General features: G+C 31.7%; 1 protein-coding gene across 1 annotated transcript; it reads right to left on the reverse strand.

The window, feature by feature from the left end:
* Positions 1-2,122: 2,122 nt before the first annotated feature.
* On the reverse strand, positions 2,123-4,342 carry LOC126971886 (uncharacterized). The gene is made up of 2 exons (XM_050818401.1): positions 4,196-4,342; positions 2,123-3,614 (listed from the first exon to the last, which is right to left on the reverse strand). The coding sequence occupies exon 2, from the start codon at positions 3,608-3,610 to the stop codon at positions 2,123-2,125; it is 1,488 nt and encodes a 495-aa protein (XP_050674358.1). The 5' UTR covers positions 3,611-3,614; positions 4,196-4,342.
* Positions 4,343-18,437: the final 14,095 nt, after the last annotated feature.

The raw sequence follows: 18,437 nt of genomic DNA on the forward strand, positions 1-18,437 counted from the left end.
ACTGTATTAATTTCATTATTAATTTCACTTTCATAAATATCAATCTCATTTTTATTATTACATGTCATAATTATTGATATATCATCGGCAAATAAATAACAGTCATTTTTTGCCACACTAGGCAGGTCATTAATATAAATTAAAAATAATAATGGTCCAAGGACGCTTCCTTGCGGAACACCAAATCTATTTAATTTAAAGTTTGATTGTTGGGCAATTATGGTAGCCTTTTCGTCGATAGAATTGATCTCCACACATTGCTTACGGTCTTTTAAGTAGGACTCCATCCAGTTAAGAGCTGGTCCTCTAACGCCATTTTGCTCCAACTTATCCAACAAGATGGTGTGTGATACGAAGTCAAAAGCCTTGCTCATATCAAAAAATATTACACACGTTGGTTTTTTTGAATCTATATTTTCTGCTATTTTGTTAACCAGTTTAAATGCAGCTAATGTTGTCGACTTGTTTTTTTGAAAGCCAAATTGTTGCTTGTTTATTATATTATTTTTTGTAAAAAAAATTGTTAAACGACCATACATTGCTTTCTCAAAGACTTTTGAAAAAATAGATACGAGTGCGATTGGGCGGTAGTTATTAAGTTGTTTTTTATCGTCTTTTTTATGTAGTGGCTTGACCACCGATAATTTTAGTGCGTCTGGGAATTCACCAGTTTCAAACGACAAATTGATTAGGTATGTTATAACTGGTACTAGTTCATCTTTGCATATTTTAATAATTTTTGTGAGAATTTCATCATAGCCTACTGCTTTAGTATTCCTCAACAATTGTATTATTTTTAATGTTTCGTTTTCCGTTACTGGATTGAGAAAAATACTACTTCCAGTTTTATTTTGATTTATACAAGGTTTCAACTTTCGCTTTGTCAGACATTTATCACTGCTGTTAGTCAAATTTATCCAATAATCATTAAAACTGTTTGCTATATCTTTAGTATTATTAATCTCATTATTATTTACTATAACTGATTCTATACAAGTGTCACTATTGTTACTTTTTGTTTCATTTTTAATAATTCTCCACGTCGCATAGCATATGTTTTTACTGTTTGCTACATAATGGGTATTACTCAATTTTTTTGATGTGGCAATACAATATTTAAGTGTTCTTGCATATTTCAAATAATTATTCTTATTGCTATCGTCTTTTTTTCTACATTTTCTATATCTTAATACTCTTTTTATTTTACAGCTTATTCGAATACCTTTAGTTATCCATTTGGGCTTTCCATTGGATTCCATATTTTTAATTTTTATTCTCGGAAAACAAAGTCTATATAATAGAGTTACTAAGGAATGAAATTTGCTAAAAGCGTTATTGAAATTTTTTTCTTCATAGACTTCATTGAACGACAAGCTTTTTAGGTAATTTTTGAATATCTCAATATTATAATTACTATAATTACGTTTGTACATAAACATAGATATTTTATTTTTAATGTTAACACTTTCGAAACTTAGAATTTGTGCTGTGTTATGGTCAGAAATATCGTAATTATGTAAAGAACCTATAGCGCCATCAATATTACTTATTATATGATCAATGCATGTGCTATTTCTCGTTGGTAGATTAATGTGTAATCTAAAGTTAAAGTTTTGCACGATTTGCTTTAACTGTTGAGAGATTTTATTACAATTCAGTATTAATATTAAAATCTCCTGATATAATAATTTTTTTATTCTTTTTACAGTATTTCTGAAGCACGGTTCTTAGTTTTTCAAAAAATATACTTACATCAGAATCAGGTGTCCTGTAGATACAAATGATAAACAAATTTTTGTCCACTATGTCTATCCCACAACATTCAAATGCTTTCGGTTCACACAAAGTATGTAGGTATTCTAAATTTTTTGATCCTATCCCTTGTGATGTTAATATACAAACACCACCCCTTCTTTTTATTCTACTGTAATTTGATGCTAACAGATACCCATTTAGTTTTATATTACTTTCATGCCCTTTTGGAATGAATGTTTCCGTGAAGCATAGTATGTCAATTTTATCTGTATTTTGCAGATCTTCAACCATGATTTCTATTAAGTCTTTCTTTGCTAGAAAGCCAGCAACATTTTGGTGAAGAACTTTACAAGTGCATGTTGAATTATTAATTTTTGGCACGAAAAAACAGTTCTTCCCCATTTTTGCTGTCATCAACTTTATTTGGTTTAAAATAAAAAGGAATTGTTCCCTTCTTTGGTGCATCCTGAGATGAATTTAAAGTTTGATCATTTTTTGAAGTTACGCCATGAGTCACTTTCTTAAAATAATATGGTATCGTTCCTTTTAGTGTGGAACGATTTATGTGTCTTTGTTTTTTGAAATTCAAAAACCTTTTATTGTAGTCTATTTGGTCAATTACGAGATTTATTTTATGGCATATATTATAATACGGCGTGTTATTTCGATAAATGTTTTCATCGAGATTAAGAAACGTACAATTAGGAAACTTGTTACATATCAATCGCAACATGTCATTAAGTTTCAGTTCATTCAAATGCCTACTGAAAGTCACACTAGTTACAATAATATGGACTTGTGGTAGAGAATTTATTTTTGTATATAAGTCAGATGATATTTTAATTGGATCACAGTCATTTTCACCTACAGTTAATATTAATTTGTCGTTACAGGAAAAATCATACAACTCACAAGATTTGAGGATGTCCCCTGTCGTTGCATCGGGTTTGATGAACGCTTCAATTGTATATTTTTCATACGGATTAGTTCTTCTCGACTGAATGAGCGCTGAGGATAAATTTTTAGATTGTTGACTTCCTATAATGTAAATTTTTCTTCCTGATTTTCTTTGAATATTGGTACTTTTTTGAGCGAGTTTTTTATTAAATTCAGAATTTAGTGGTACTGCTGGTGCATTTTCTAAATTAATTGGTATTTGTTCTATTGCTTTATGAGATATTATATTGTTCTGTATAGAGGATTTTACTGACGGTGTGCGTTTAGATTTCTTTGTTTTTGTTCGTAGCGGTGTGGAGTTGATTGAAGAATTACCGTCGCTTAGCAATGTTTTAAGTAATTTTATTTGTTTTTCATTTTCTTCAATTAACTTTCTTTGTTTTGTGTTTTCTATATTTAGTTGGGCAATTTCTTCATGAGCACTTTCTAATTGCCCAGATAGGGTTGCTAAGTCCTGTTTAAGGTCTAAAACCTGTGAGCTTTCGACAGTACCAAGATCTGGTAAACTACATGTGCTGACATCTCTGAATGTTGAATTATGTAGGTCTTTCATTGAACTACAAAATGTTATATTTTCTAATGATTGATTATGTAGTGTGAGAGTATTCTTGCTGGATAAATTACTAATATTTGAAATGGTTTTATCTAACGAGATACTTTGTGTCAGCTGTTCAGTATTTGAAAGATTTTTTATTTCCTGTGTAGAGCTTTTCCTACATTTATGACATTTCCATTTGAGTCTCTTATCGGTCGACATTGAATTGTATCTTTTTAAAGTAATGCTAGCACATTTTAAGTCAAACGTGTTATTGCAATTAGTACATTCCAAATATTCTTTCACTTTTATAGTGTGTGTGCATGTTGCGCAGATATTCCTTCGTTTTGATCTGGTATACATCCTGCTATAATATTATTTACAATAGGAAAATATTATGATCTATGCTCAATCAATTATATGTAAAAGGACAATCAATTATTTACAAAAAAAGCCTTAATAAAAATTAAAATACAAAATAAATTATGTACCTGTAAGGATTCAAATAAAATTCCAATGAAATAAACAACAATAAAATTAAAATTGGCCAAAACATATAAATAAAAACACGTTATATCTACAAAAAAAAAAAAAAAAAAAAAAAAAAAAAAAAAGAAAACAAGATTCGAACCGTAATCATCAACACGTTAGTCCGATGTCAAACAACAAAGCTATTCAATAATTAATAACCGGGTTGAAATGTGTGAAGTGACAAGCTACAAGCCCACGTCAAATATAGGCTCAGACGTCATAAAGATTAAGCACGGATTTTGAACTACCGACGCAAGTTATTTTACACCAACACAAATTTACTTAGTGTCTTTGAGCGCAAAAATCACAATGGTTGAATTTAGTTAAATAATACCGTCACTGTTGATTTCACGTTGTAATGAATAGCCCTTGTGTTTGTTGTGTTTGTTTAATTATTATGATAGTTATCAATATCACCTTGTTGTAACAGTAATCTAATGAAACCCTAATGAAACGTCGAAGATTGCACTCGGAGTTCAAAGGTATTTAGTGCCGGATGAAACGGTTAATTTCTGTGAAGTAACGCCTGTATTTGAAGTATCGATACTAAACTTCATTATAAAACTAATGTAAAACAGATTTGATTTATAATTTTTACTTATCTTTTGATTTCAACTTTTACGGAGACAACCGCTCACTGACACCATGACACTCGAAACACAATATTGAAATATTAATACTAATATTACTCGATGAAATAAGGATTCTATAAACTGGATTGTCACATATTTTAAATTTAACTTCAAAATTTAGTATTTTACACCGTAAACATCCTCACACTACTCAAAATAATTAAATACAATTAAAGTGTTAGGGAGCACTCAAGAAACACGTCACTTTGTCCGATCGACCGATCCGACTCTGATATATAGAAGTGTATAAATTTGCCCTTAAAGCTATTATGTATCTTATGAAGCCTACTAGAATTAGTTCCAAGCAATCCCTTATTTCTAGTGTTATAATAATGAAAATCACTATTAAGAACAAAAAGGTGACGATTTTTGTGAACGTATATTAAATTTTCATAAAAGTGACAATGAACAGTCATAATATTTATTTCCTTAATTTTTTCTTTGAGAGACTGTCTATCCAAGCTGATATATAGCACGAACAGCTCTCTTTTGCAGAGCAAACACTATATCAATGTCAGCAGCATGACCCCATAGTTAAATACCCTACGTCATGATGCTGTGAAAATAACTGAAGTACACTAATCTAGCGGTCGCAACATTCGTGTACTCTCTAATCTATCTAACGGCATGTGCCGCAGAGCTGAGTCTACCTGCTAGATGGGCAATATGTGGACCTCACTGAAGCTTTTTATCTAACGTGATACCCAAGAAGACCGTAGTGTCCACAAGTTCCAATCTCTGGTCATTTATAAGTACGTTGGTTTGTACCTCCGCTGTGTTTGGTGTAATGAACCGTAAACACTTTGTTTTCTTACTGTTTAAGTGCAGATTATTCGTCTCAAACCAACGCACTATCTTTGAGAGTGCATAGTTTACTCAATATCTGCACGTCGCTTCACTTTAAAAATAAGTGAAGTATCATCAGCAAACAATACAATCTCATGGCTATCGTTAATATATATAATAACCCCTATTCCAATAGGTTTACCCGAAGACCGTTTGCCATTTACATCGACTATCTGAACTCTTTCGCTTAAATATGATTTTAACAGATTTAGGGCTCTATTTTTCACTCCATAATGCTTTAGTTTTAGGAGTAAAGTTTAATGGTGGACGCAGTCAAATGCTTTGGACAAATCACAAAAAATGTCCAATGCATCCTGTGACTCTTCCCAGGCGTCAAAGATGTGCTCAATGAGTCTAGTATCTAGTTCCCTTTTTAACTCTCGCAAGTCAAAACTTTCAAGTATTTTTTTGCATCAGTGTGAATATCATATTACATGTGTAAAATGTTGAAGTTGTAAATATTTATTAGTAAGAGTGGCATAACGTTTCTTGCCAATTCATTAAAGCTGACTTTTACAAAATGGTTGTAAATGGTAAAATATTTTATCTACACCCATGCTTTAAATCCTCTAATAAAGATTCTGAAACAGTTAGCTTATTGCCAACATTAAAACACCCATTGTTCTAATAATCATTACATCATCCAAACGAGTGTTGTAATGTTCTACTGAATTTCATAACAACACTCCTATGTTTTTTTTCCGATCCCTTCATGCGCAAAGAGTTTCAACAGATGGCCACATTCTTATTGTCGATGCGTGGTATCTGTATGAATTTCAAAGAAAGAACATTTTCGTTTACGCGCGTTCCACACTACCAGAACGTCGCGCGCCGTAAAAAAAAAGTAGGTTATTCGAATCCCCGCCATTTTTCTTCGATATTTTTATTGTTTTGTTTACAAAAAATTGAGCGATTCATTTTAAACGCCGAAAAACAACATTATATTCGAGTCAATTTTAATTATTGCACTATACAAAATGTAAATTACTACTAAAATAAATAATTGTTTCATTAATACTTAGTTTATTTGTATATAATCAGTAATGAATTATATTAGGTTACTACTAGGACTGGTGTTTTAATGTTAGCAGTAAGCTAACTGTTCCAGAATATTTTAGAGGATTCATATTCTGGGTGTTGATAAAGTCTTGTATGCAACTATTGATAATTAGGTATTAAAACACTCATGTGAGTAGTAGTATGTATGTAGTCGCATTATTTGTTGATAAGCCCCTAGTGAAACCAAATTGATTTTTGTTCATTAATTTACGAAAATGAATTTGTAGCTGTTGGAGCAAAAGTTTTTCAAAAATTTTACTAAAAACAGGCAGCACTGAAATAGGTCTGAAATTAGCAGGGTCAAAAGAACTGCCCGATTTAAACAAAGGTATAACTTTGCTGTTCTTCATGAGGTCAGGGAACACACCCTCATCTATGCATTCATTAAATATTAGTGCTTATTCAGGTGCTATAATGTCAAGTATGTATTTTACAATATTAGTCGAATGACCCCATAGGTCTTTCGTATTTTTCAGGTTAATTGATTTGAAGATTTTTATTATATCGCTACCTGTAACATACTTAAATTTCAAATCAGTGGAAGATACTGGTACGTGTAATTTAAGCATATCATGTGCTGCTTTTGGTGAAGAGTTAAGGTCTTTGGTCGTGATAATCGGGATTTCGGAAAAGTATTTATCAAATTCATTTGCAATTTCTATTTCCGAATTTATAACGCGATTATTAATATTTAAACAGATATAGGTGTTACGGCAATTCGATCTACCAGTTTCATTGTTAATTACACTCCAAGTCGCTCTTACTTAATTATCATTGTTTTTAATTTTATCTGCAATGAAACGTATTTTCGCTTCATGACAAACTACTTTAAAGAGCTTGGAGTATTTTTTTACATATATTTTAAATTATTCACTATTATTGTAATGTTTCTCATAATAAAGGTCACATTCAAATTCAAATTCAAATATTTTTAATCAAAATAGGATTTATAATCACTTATTGAACGTCAAAATCTACCGCCCATTCAAAAGAGACTGCCTCAGACCTGAGAAGAATGGGCGCAAGAAACTCAGCGGGCTTTTTTTTTATATAAAATATGGATTACAATGTAATATCGTACAATAAACATTAATAATTAAATAGCCTGAGGGTGTTCGCTTTAATCCCAGTCCCAGTGGTTTCATTAAGAAAATCGTTTATGCTATAATAACCTTTCCCACACAAACGTTTTTTAACAATTCTTTTAAATTTCGTAACACATTTGTTTTGTACATTTTCTGGGATCATATTGTAGAAGCATATACATCGCCCAACAAAAGACTTACTAACTCGACCCAAGCGAGTAGTAGGCATAACAAGTTTATGTTTGTTCCTCGTGTTAACATTATGAATATCACAGTTTCTAGAAAATTCCTCAATGTGCTTATGAACATACAAAACTTTATCAAAAATGTATTGAGAAGCAACAGTCAAAATGTTTATTTCTTTAAATTTTCTCTTAATGATTCTTTAGGACCTAGGTTATAAATCGCGCGAATAGCCCTCTTCTGCAGCACAAAGATAGTATTAATATCGGCCGCACTGCCCCATAACAATATACCATAGGACATAATATTATGAAAATAACTAAAGTATACTAATCTCGCCGTATCTATGTCAGTTAACCGTCTGATTTTCTTAACCGCATATGCTGCAGAACTAAGTCTATTCGCCAATCCTTCAATATGGGGGCCCACTGCAATTTGGAATCAAGAGTAATGCCAAGAAATATAGCAGATTCCACTGGTTTTACCACCTCTCCATTTAATAAAATATTCGCATCTACATTTTTGACATTTGGCGCGGTGAATTTAATATATTTGGTTTTATGATTATTTAACAATAAGTTATTGGCGCTAAACCAGTACACGATGTCAGATAGAGCATTGTTTACTTCGTCATATAAAACTTGGCTTCGTTTCACTTTGAATATAAGTGAAGTGTCATCCGCAAACAATACCACCTTGTGTTTTTTTTCTACAAGGTTAGGTAGATCATTTACATAAATTAGGAAGAGGAAGGGTCCAAGAATAGACCCTTGTGGTACCCCCATACCGAGAGGAGTCCCAGGAGATCTCCTGCCATTCACCTCGACCCTCTGAATCCTATTATTTAAATATGAGATCAGAAGATCGAGTGCAGATCCTCTTATACCATAGTGGCATAGCTTCCTGACCAGCGTTGAATGTTGAACACAATCAAAAGCCTTAGATAAATCACAGAAGATACCAAGTGCATACTGTGATTCCTCCCAGGCCTCAAAAATATTGCTGATGAGTTCAACACCTGCATCCGTAGTCGAGCGTCCCCTAGTAAAGCCAAATTGTTTTATATGAAGTAACTTATAAGTGTTAAAGTGAGTAAGCATTTGGCTTAAAATAATTTTTTCAAAAATTTTACTAAGGGTCGGCAACACCGAAACAGGGCGATAGTTATTCGGGTCAGAAGTGAGTCCCGATTTAAATATTGGTGTAATTTTACTATACTTCAGAAGGTCAGGAAACACGCCATGTTCAATACAGCTATTAAAAACTAGTGCTAGATATGGAGCAACTTATAAGTGTTAAAGTGAGTAAGCATTTGGCTTAAAATAATTTTTTCAAAAATTTTACTAAGGGTCGGCAACACCGAAACAGGGTGATAGTTATTCGGGTCAGAAGTGAGTCCCGATTTAAATATTGGTGTAATTTTACTATACTTCAGAAGGTCAGGAAACACGCCATGTTCAATACAGCTATTAAAAACTAGTGCTAGATATGGTGCTATGACGTCAATAACAGAACTTATTATTTTTATAGATATGCCCCATATATCAGCAGTTTTTTTCATTTCTAAGGATCTGAAAGTTTTAATTATTTCTGCTGGGCTAACAACACTGAATTTGAAATTTTGTTTACATTCCTTAACATTTTCATATAAGCGATACCCATTGTTGCCCAGTAATTAAAACAATGTTTGTTATTTACTGAGTTACCGTACACTTGAGTAAAAATCCTGTCAAATTCCTCAGTGAAGGAATTGAAGACTAAGTTATAGTGAAAATGAGCAGTTTCACCACAGTGTAAAAATGGTATCGTATTTTCCAATTTATTTCTAAACCTCTCAAGACGGCTACCCGTAACTGGTATAATCGTAACCTTTTTTGGTCTGACATTATCCAATCTTGTATTTACTTTTATAAGTTGCCCACTATGGTTGGACTGAAGATTATTAATTATGAGTTTACTAGTAATAGTAACATTTGTAAAAATATTATCTAAACAGGTTGCTGTTGTAAAAGTGATTCTAGTAGGTTCCCAAAATACATTGAACAAATTAAAACTTTAATTACAATTGGCCGAAGGTTCAAGCAAGTTTATATTAAAATCTCCACACACTATAATTGACTTGCTGGTTTTGCTAAGTTTTGATAGTACCTCCTCCAATGACATAGTTTGTTGAATGTTGTTTTCTGGTATTCCTGGTGAATGGAAATTATGATTATCACAGATTCTATAAAATTCGATCATGTACCAATTATAATTATAATATAAATTTATATATTTTATATATATATATATATATATATATATTTTCAAATTTATTTCTCATTGACTATTTATTTTCCATCTAGCAAAAGCTTAATTAATGGTTTTGGTTGTAGTACAAAAAATGTAATGAGTTATTAACAAAATCTTCCTAAACAATTAAAAATTATTTCTTTTAATTTAAAATAAGTTTGTGTATTACGCTTCCACGCCTTATCCAATCAACTGATTAGTATAATATCATTTTGTATTTATAATATAATATAACTCTCTTAACATAGGCTTTAGGACTTACTACTGGCCAAACAATCTGTACTAAATTAATACCATAAAATTCTAAGGACAAGAGCAGAATAATTGTAAGAATAAAGTACTAGACTTTTTCTTACGAACTGCTTGGAACAAGATGTAAAAAGATGGTATTTTATAACAAACAAATAATTCTAATTTAAATTTCTCTAATTAATCGTTATTCTTAAATTAAATACAGAGTTATAACATAACATTACATGGATAATTTGATGAAAATGATTCATCCAGGTAACGTCTGCAATATCGATTCGATGAATAAAGCTCTCTTCTCGTAACGAAATTGATAGAAGTGTCAAGAGCGTTTGATATCGCGTTCATAGATTAAATATAACCAGAGTAAATGTTAGATTGGTAATTTATAATTTTACGTTTATTGTATGTTTATATGTATGTTTATTATATAGTATGTATTGTGAAATGTTTACGTGAAGTGAATAGGTACTATTACTAATTAAATAACGAAGATGATTGTTACTTATATAATAACGATAGCTGCGTGTGTGTTTCTTGGTTGAAATTCCAATAAAGGATAGTGAATGTTTATACGTTTTATATTTGCTTCACCAGTATTTTTGTATGTTTGTAACCGACTTCTTTGGGCGCGATTTTGACCCACTTTAAACGGCTAGATTTCGTTCAAACTTTGTAGATTTATCGAGGACCGATGACATTAAACTAATTTGACTTGAATAATTTCAATTTAAATTTATTTTCTATTTTTTAGTTGAATTTTATATAAAGCGTGCTTTTTAGTTTTTTTTACTATTATTTGTTATTTTAAATTGAACTGTCAATCCACAATTTTATACGGCTTAATCAATGTAGAGACAGTTTTATTTTCTTAACTCAAATCTTGTAAGATCATTAAATTATACCTACATTAGAGTTTGTCTGTAAGTCATTTAAAACATAATACAAATACAATTTTCGAATTTGATTTTAAATATTTTAGTTTGTACTAATGTCAACAAGATTGATAGTTAGTCTGATCGATTTCGACTCATAAGTATAAGGGTCACGTAAGAACGTGAAGACGCAAGGAGGGTAACTGGAGTTTGTTGTGATATCGACTGGGATTTTCTCACAATAGCATCCTCAATCTATTTCCAAAAGATATTTACGTTAGTGTTTTCTTGTTATTACAAAGATATTTACTATAAAGAGTCACTAAAATATGAAATAATCATAAACACTCAATATATTTTTCTCACCAACAATTTGATCAAATTATTAGTAAACAGTTATATTTAAACAATATTTATAAAATATTTTTTTTTGGAATTCTTGTGTTTCTTAAGAAGCAAGTTATTCAAACTCAACCAGAATAAATATAGTATTACAATCCATTTAAGTAATAATCTATATATATAAAAAGGAATTGCTTGCGTTCGTTAGACCGCTAAAACTCGAGAACGGCTGGACCGATTTGGCTAATTTTGGTCTTGAATTATTTGTGGAAGTCCAGGGAAGGTTTAAAATGTGAATAAATTTGAAAATGCTGCGAATTAAATAAAACCAACAATTATTTTTTTCCTTCGATGTGTCCCCGTCGTTCAGAAATCAAATTGAAAGAAAAGTTTAAAATGAATAACTAATTAGAATTTTTATATATTTCTAACTTTCTCAGGAGGTTAACTATCTATCAGATTATGTTTATGTAGATTGATACATCTTAAGTTTTGTCACCAATTAAATTTCTGAACGCAAACAATACTATTTGACGTACCTTCAAAAGTTTAGGTCTTTTGTATTGATTGAGGCAGTACGAAGTCTGCCGGGTCAGCTAGTAAGCAATAAAGTGACGCTTTTTATTTAAAAACAGAACAATGCTTCTATAATAATATAACCAAAATGCTAATTAAAATAATTGAGATCTAGTTATAATCTACAATAATAAATAAAAGTATTTTTTATATTATGTGTGAATAGTTATTATATAAAAAAAACCCAAAAGATCACTCCTCAAACTGCCACAGCCTGTATTGGCATGTCGCGAATGGTGAACTTCAGACGCTATAAGCCCGGGCTCGATTGTGACCAGTGAATGGATATTTTTGGGTTTTGTAAAGTTAATGGAAATTTCTAGTAAGTTCAGGATCACATCGAATAGAGAAAAAGGATGGAAAATGTGTAAGCAAGATATAAAAGAAATTTCCAGTACAATTAGTATAAATTTAAAGATGGAATGGGGGAATCATTTTTGAAAATAGTACAGATCCGGGGGTATATAAACCGTACTAAGTGTGGCCCTCGGCAGTTCTAGTTACGACTCAAAAGTGAAAAGGGAAAAGAAGGAAGAGAAGAAGAAGTAGTAAAAAGTGGAAAGTGATTAAGAAGATAGAAAGGCTACTAGTGTTCGGTGCGGTGTGATCAGCTAAAGGCACCGCCATCGACAAGACGAACAGCGGCAGAAAGCGCGAAGTACAAGTTTTAAAAGTGAACGCAAATAAAGACTCGTTCCTTTAAACGGAGTTATAATTTCCAATCCCTGACCCACTCTCGTTTCAATATTATAGATAGGTGATACTGAGATATAAGCAACTTTAAGATTATGATTAGGATGAAAGATACATATAAGGTACAAATCATTTTCTTCTGAAATTTCTATCAGAGTAGATCATTTGTCATTTACAATTCTACAGTGGTTAGTTTGAAGTTATTTATCTTGAGTACGAAAGCAAGTTTTAAAAATTTGTAATACTTTAAAGTTGGACCTTCCTTACTTCTGGAATTAATTACACAAATTAAATTTATAAACAACATTTATGAACGATGTGGGACTCGAACCCGCGACCCGTCGCCTTCCTTGCGAGTGCTCTTCAAGGTACTAATCCAACCGTTCGAGTGACGTATCGTTCATAATTCTTGATATGTCTTGTTCAACTCTCAGGTTTCAACTTTAGCAAGCCTTAATATTTTTGGTTATAATTTCATATTAAAATTGTAAAATATTAAAAGTACATTTTATTTTACTATATCACTCGTGAGTACTTAAATATGTATGGAGTACCTCAAGATGAAGTCGATAAATTAATCAACAAACTTGTGAGAATTATATTTTCTAAATATTATTATATCAATGAAAGTTATCTCGTTCATTTTCTGTGAGGACAAATCTCTCTTGAAAGATATTTTTAAATTTATGAAAAATTCTCGATAAATGAACATGCATCCGACACTGCACCAGCACCATTTACTATAGAACTTGTAAAGAAATTGTCCAGAAAATCTCTTAGCATAACATGCAAGAATTTAATAATATTATGTCCTCATAATATTGAGTTGGAACTATTACTACTTTAAATTTTTCAAATATTCGTCGTCATTTATTAAACTTTAGTAAATATCTATCTAAACTCAAGTTGAGATTCAATAATTAAGTGCATGGGTTCTTATTGCTTACTTTTGTGTTTTTTTTTCTAATTTTAATCAAACATTTTTAAATTAAAAAAGATACAAACTGTATTCACTGAAAAATAAATGCCTTTTTACCTTTATTTCAGCAGCTTGTGTATTACCAGTGGGAGGTTCCTTTGTACAGGATGCCGGCTAGATTATGGGTATCACAACGGCGCCTATTTAACAAATAACAAGTAAACATTACTGTGTTTCGGTCTGAAGGGGGCCGTAGCTAGTGAAATTACTGGGCAAATGAGACTTAACATGTTATGTCTCAAGGTGACGAGCGCAATTGTAGTGCCGATCCGAATTTTTGTGTTTTTCAAGAATCCTGAGCGGCACTGCATTGTAATGGGCAGGGCGTATCATTAATTAGGGTGTACACGCTTTTGTTGAAGGTATCGTATGCTTATTTTTGTATTAGTAGTTTTCACAACGCATGCCAAATAAAGATCTGTTTAAACATTGTTTTGATACCATGATATGTACCTACCATCAATAAGATTTAAAATTGTTAGCTTGATAAAATACAGTTTATTTATATGCGGATAATGTAAATTTCTACCGATGAAAGAATTTTTAGAAACGATCAAGAAAGTTTATATTTCATCCATTATAATCAACAGTACAAAAAAATCAAATCAACACTCTAATATTAGTTAGTAGTATATTTAGAAAATTCCCTGGATGAATATGTAATGTAAGGGATCTTTTGTTGCAGATGAGGATTTAAACGGCTTGTGGCTAATGACAGAGATTAAAGGTTAAATATATGTTTAACATTTGGTACATATACATTTTAAATCTGATAAAATAGTTTTCTTAATATTACTACATATCAGTGTATATTAATTATGTGTCAATTTAATCCAATTGTAATCAAGGTAATCTCCTAGTAATTGTCGAATTTCAATTAGAAAGTTTTCTCATCAATTTTGATTCAGGATTGTACAAAGGGTATCATTTTGCCTCCCTCCGCTGTACACACGCAAGGAATGTGCTGTTCACTACATAGACTTATCTTTAAACCTATTATTACCAGGTACTTGCTTTTATATTATAGTATGTTTATAGATTAATATATTTTAATAATATCTAATAAAGTGCTTGTACCTTTATTTATTTACAGTGTGTGTGGATTGATGCATCTACAGTACTCAATAACTCTTCAGCAGATTAATTTTCATTTATTGAAGTGGATCTTCTCTAGGCGCATGAGAGTATTTTTTTTTATAAATGAAACGGAAATGGAATCGTCACGGAAATTTGATACGTTTTTGTTCAAAAAGAGGAGGAGGTTTTTAATAAAACGAGAGAGCGATTGATTGATTGAGGAAGAGTATTTTTTACTCTCGGGCTTGCTTACTAGCATTATATCGTGTAGGCTTAGCGCGCGGCCGCTAGTAGGTAGAACATCTTCCCTATTAGCCTTGTATCGTGCAGGTTTTTTTAAAATCCAAGATGGCCGACGCACAAAATTATAATTCCAACATTATGGATGTCGTATCCGAGGTTCTCGAGGGTGCAGAGAACGAATTTGGGATTATTTTTGAAATTCATGATAGCCACCGCACAAATTTATGATTTCAACAATATGGATATCGAATCCAAGGTTCTAGAGGGTGCAGAGTATGAATTTGGGATCATTATGAAATTCAAGATGGCCGCCGCGCATATTTATTATTTCAACAAGATGGATATCGAATCCGAGGTTCTCGAGGGTTCAGATAACGAATCTAGGATCATTTATTAAATCCAGTCTCTATATGTGCTAATAAAGTGTCACGAAAATGTGGGACGTTTTTATCCAAGAAGAGGGAGAGGGAGATTGAGACTGATTGAGATAGAGTAAGAAAGGGCGAACGAGCATGAAGCACATGGCACCGCTAGTAAGAAGAACAGCTTCCCCACTAGCGTTGTATTGTGCAGGTTTAGCGTGTGGCCGCGAGTAAGAAGAATAACTATTTATAATATTGACAAAAAACATTTGGTTTAGAGAACAGATTAGGATAATTGATAAAAACGAGATTTATAAATTAGTTTCACTTCTGATATATTGTGTACCTTACGAACGCAATTTTTTTTTGTACGCACGCCATTTTCTTTTCTTGACTCACTTTTTTGCATTAAGTATTAGACGTGTAAGTATTTTTGTTTTATCACTATATTATATTATGTAATATTGAAAGAATTTGTAAAACGAAGAAGCTGTATATGTTCATTTAGAAGAATGGCAAAGAGTTTCTTGCCACTTCTTCTCATTAAAGCTCAACATTTTCCGAAGTGGTGGTAAATAGTAAAAAGCAAAAACTTTCAACATTCATAAGTTTATATATTAATATAATATATCATAGGACATAAAAGTTTGAAAGTAACTAAAATAAATTAGTCGGGCCTTATCTATATCAGTTAATCGTCTAACCTGTTTAACCAAATATATGCTGCAGGACCAAGCCTATTAGATGATCCTTCAATAAGAAGGCCCCATTGTAATTTGAAATAAAGAGAAATGCCAATAAATATAGCATATTCCACCGGTTTTGCCGACACTTGCATCTACATTTTAGACATTTGGTGCGGTAAATTTTACATATTTAATAATAGGTTTATATATTATAATAGCGAAAATCCCGTATACGATAGTCATATATAACTGAAGATTTTCCTTTAAGATTAGGAAGATCATTTATCTGAAAACGAAAGCGGAATGATCCAAGAATAGGACCTTTATTCTTTAACTTCACTAGACAGAGAAATAAAAATATAATATTGACTTTATCTTTTAAAAGTACTGAACTAAAACCTTCATATCATAAAGTCATATTATAAAGAGAAAAGTTTTGAATACATTTCAAAAACTACTTCAGACTGTCTTTATCATAATAACTTCTCGTGAAGAGTGATATTTTAATAGCCAGCCGAATTCAGTGAGCATGGGTAAGTATATATTTATAGATATAGCTTTAAGGACACCAAGTTTGCTATTTACATTTAATTTTAAATATAAAAAGATACTGTTTAATGATATCTCTTATCCAACTATTGCATTGTAGCTAGTTCATGTTCAATAAATAAAAGGACTTTAAGTGCAACAAGTGCTCATAAAATATGGATGTGTTAATTACTGGATGTACTTCACCAATAGCAACTGACATTGAGTGATCATTGATTGGCTGTATTGACGTACAATAAACAAATGGACTCTTTTCTACCGCATTTATCACGTGTTCCGAAGAGCTATTTCACCTGATTCCTGCCGCCGAATTCCACCTTCGCACGACACGCCACAAATAAGAAAATCATGCCCAACATGTGGATGTGTAACCTCCACAGTGCGGTTTTCAAGGAGCCCTCTTCCACATACTACAAAGCTGTGGAATGAGTTTCCTTGTTCGGTGTATCCGGGACGATACGACATGGGTACCTTAAAAAAGCGTACACCTTCCTTAAGCGCCAGCAACGCTCCTGTGATGCCTCTGGTATTGCAAGAGAATGTGGGCAGCGGTGATCACTTAACACCAGGTGACCTGTACGCTCGTTAGTCCTCCATTTCCATAAAAAAAAGTCACAATCCTGCTCATAAACTGCCCGAATCAAAACTCTGCCTACGCGTCTTATAGGCAGAGTTTTCGTTCAGATATGTTTTGACTGCACTTTGAATACAACGGCTTGCAATTTCTTCAGTGAAAAACAATCCAAATACCGACCATGTCCAACTTCTTAAAAAACCTTAATCTATTCCTATCTAAATATATTCCAAGTATGATTTCCGTGAAATTTATCGTATACTTACAATTAAGATTAGGTTTATAATACTAAAAAAAGAAAATGTTATTTTGAAGAAAATTTTTAAACATTTAATTCGAAGTGAGCTCAAATTTAACAGTAAGTTAAATTGAATGTCAGAGAGCTTGCGACAGCGGATTCAGTAAATACCTCTCGTGTAGAACTTAAGAACGTAGTATTTAACTCACAAAGAAACATCTTTTAAGCAAGTATTTAATACAATCCGCTGGATACTGTCTTATATAATTTCAGTTAAGCTAGTCATACAGGAAGGAATAGCAGCTAGAAATGCAGTGTAAAGTGCAAAACAAATTTGTAATATATCATGGAACGAAAATCTTTCATATTATACCAGCCAGCAAATTTATGAAAAGAATGAACTAGTAAGCACGTGTAAATTCCCTATTTCTAACCAAAAGTGATATTTTTTATATCAAAATTTTAAAATGAAGCAATTCTAAACGTAGTAATAATAATATAATATTGGTACACTCTTACACAAATTATCTTGCCCCAAACTAGGCATTGCCTGTATTCTGGGTACAAGACAACGATATATTTAATACAATATACTTACTTAAACATACAGTGATATTCATCATATAAATGATTGCACCCACCATAATTCAAATCCATTTATGTTTTCCTCCTAAAGGTTTAAAAAAATCTAAAGTTCCTAACATTTAGAAAGCCCTCAGTAATTATCATAAATAATTTAAAAAATCAGAAATTGATTTAAAATATAACATTTCGCTAGAAACCCCAAGGTTTAATTAAAATACGACATTGAAGCATAGCTGACACTCTTTTGTTAAAACTTTTAATTCCAATAAAAGCTATTTCGTATTCGAAGTTTTTGTTTGGACCCTCCTAACTCACATGTCATACTAATTACCATAGATTACGTAAAATGTCTGTGTCGGTGTTAACAAGAATCCCTTCCTAGTCCCACTTACGTCATTTAACGAATATTTATAAAAAAATAAGTGTTCGTTTTCAATTTTTGAATGACGTCATAGTACATAACAACAGAGAGCACGAAAATAGCATTTATTTAAAGTGTTCGCGTCGGTTGGAATTTTTTAACACTTATTAATT

The sequence above is a fragment of the Leptidea sinapis genome, chromosome 24, assembly GCF_905404315.1.
Source record: "Leptidea sinapis chromosome 24, ilLepSina1.1, whole genome shotgun sequence".
NCBI lineage: Eukaryota > Metazoa > Arthropoda > Insecta > Lepidoptera > Pieridae > Leptidea > Leptidea sinapis.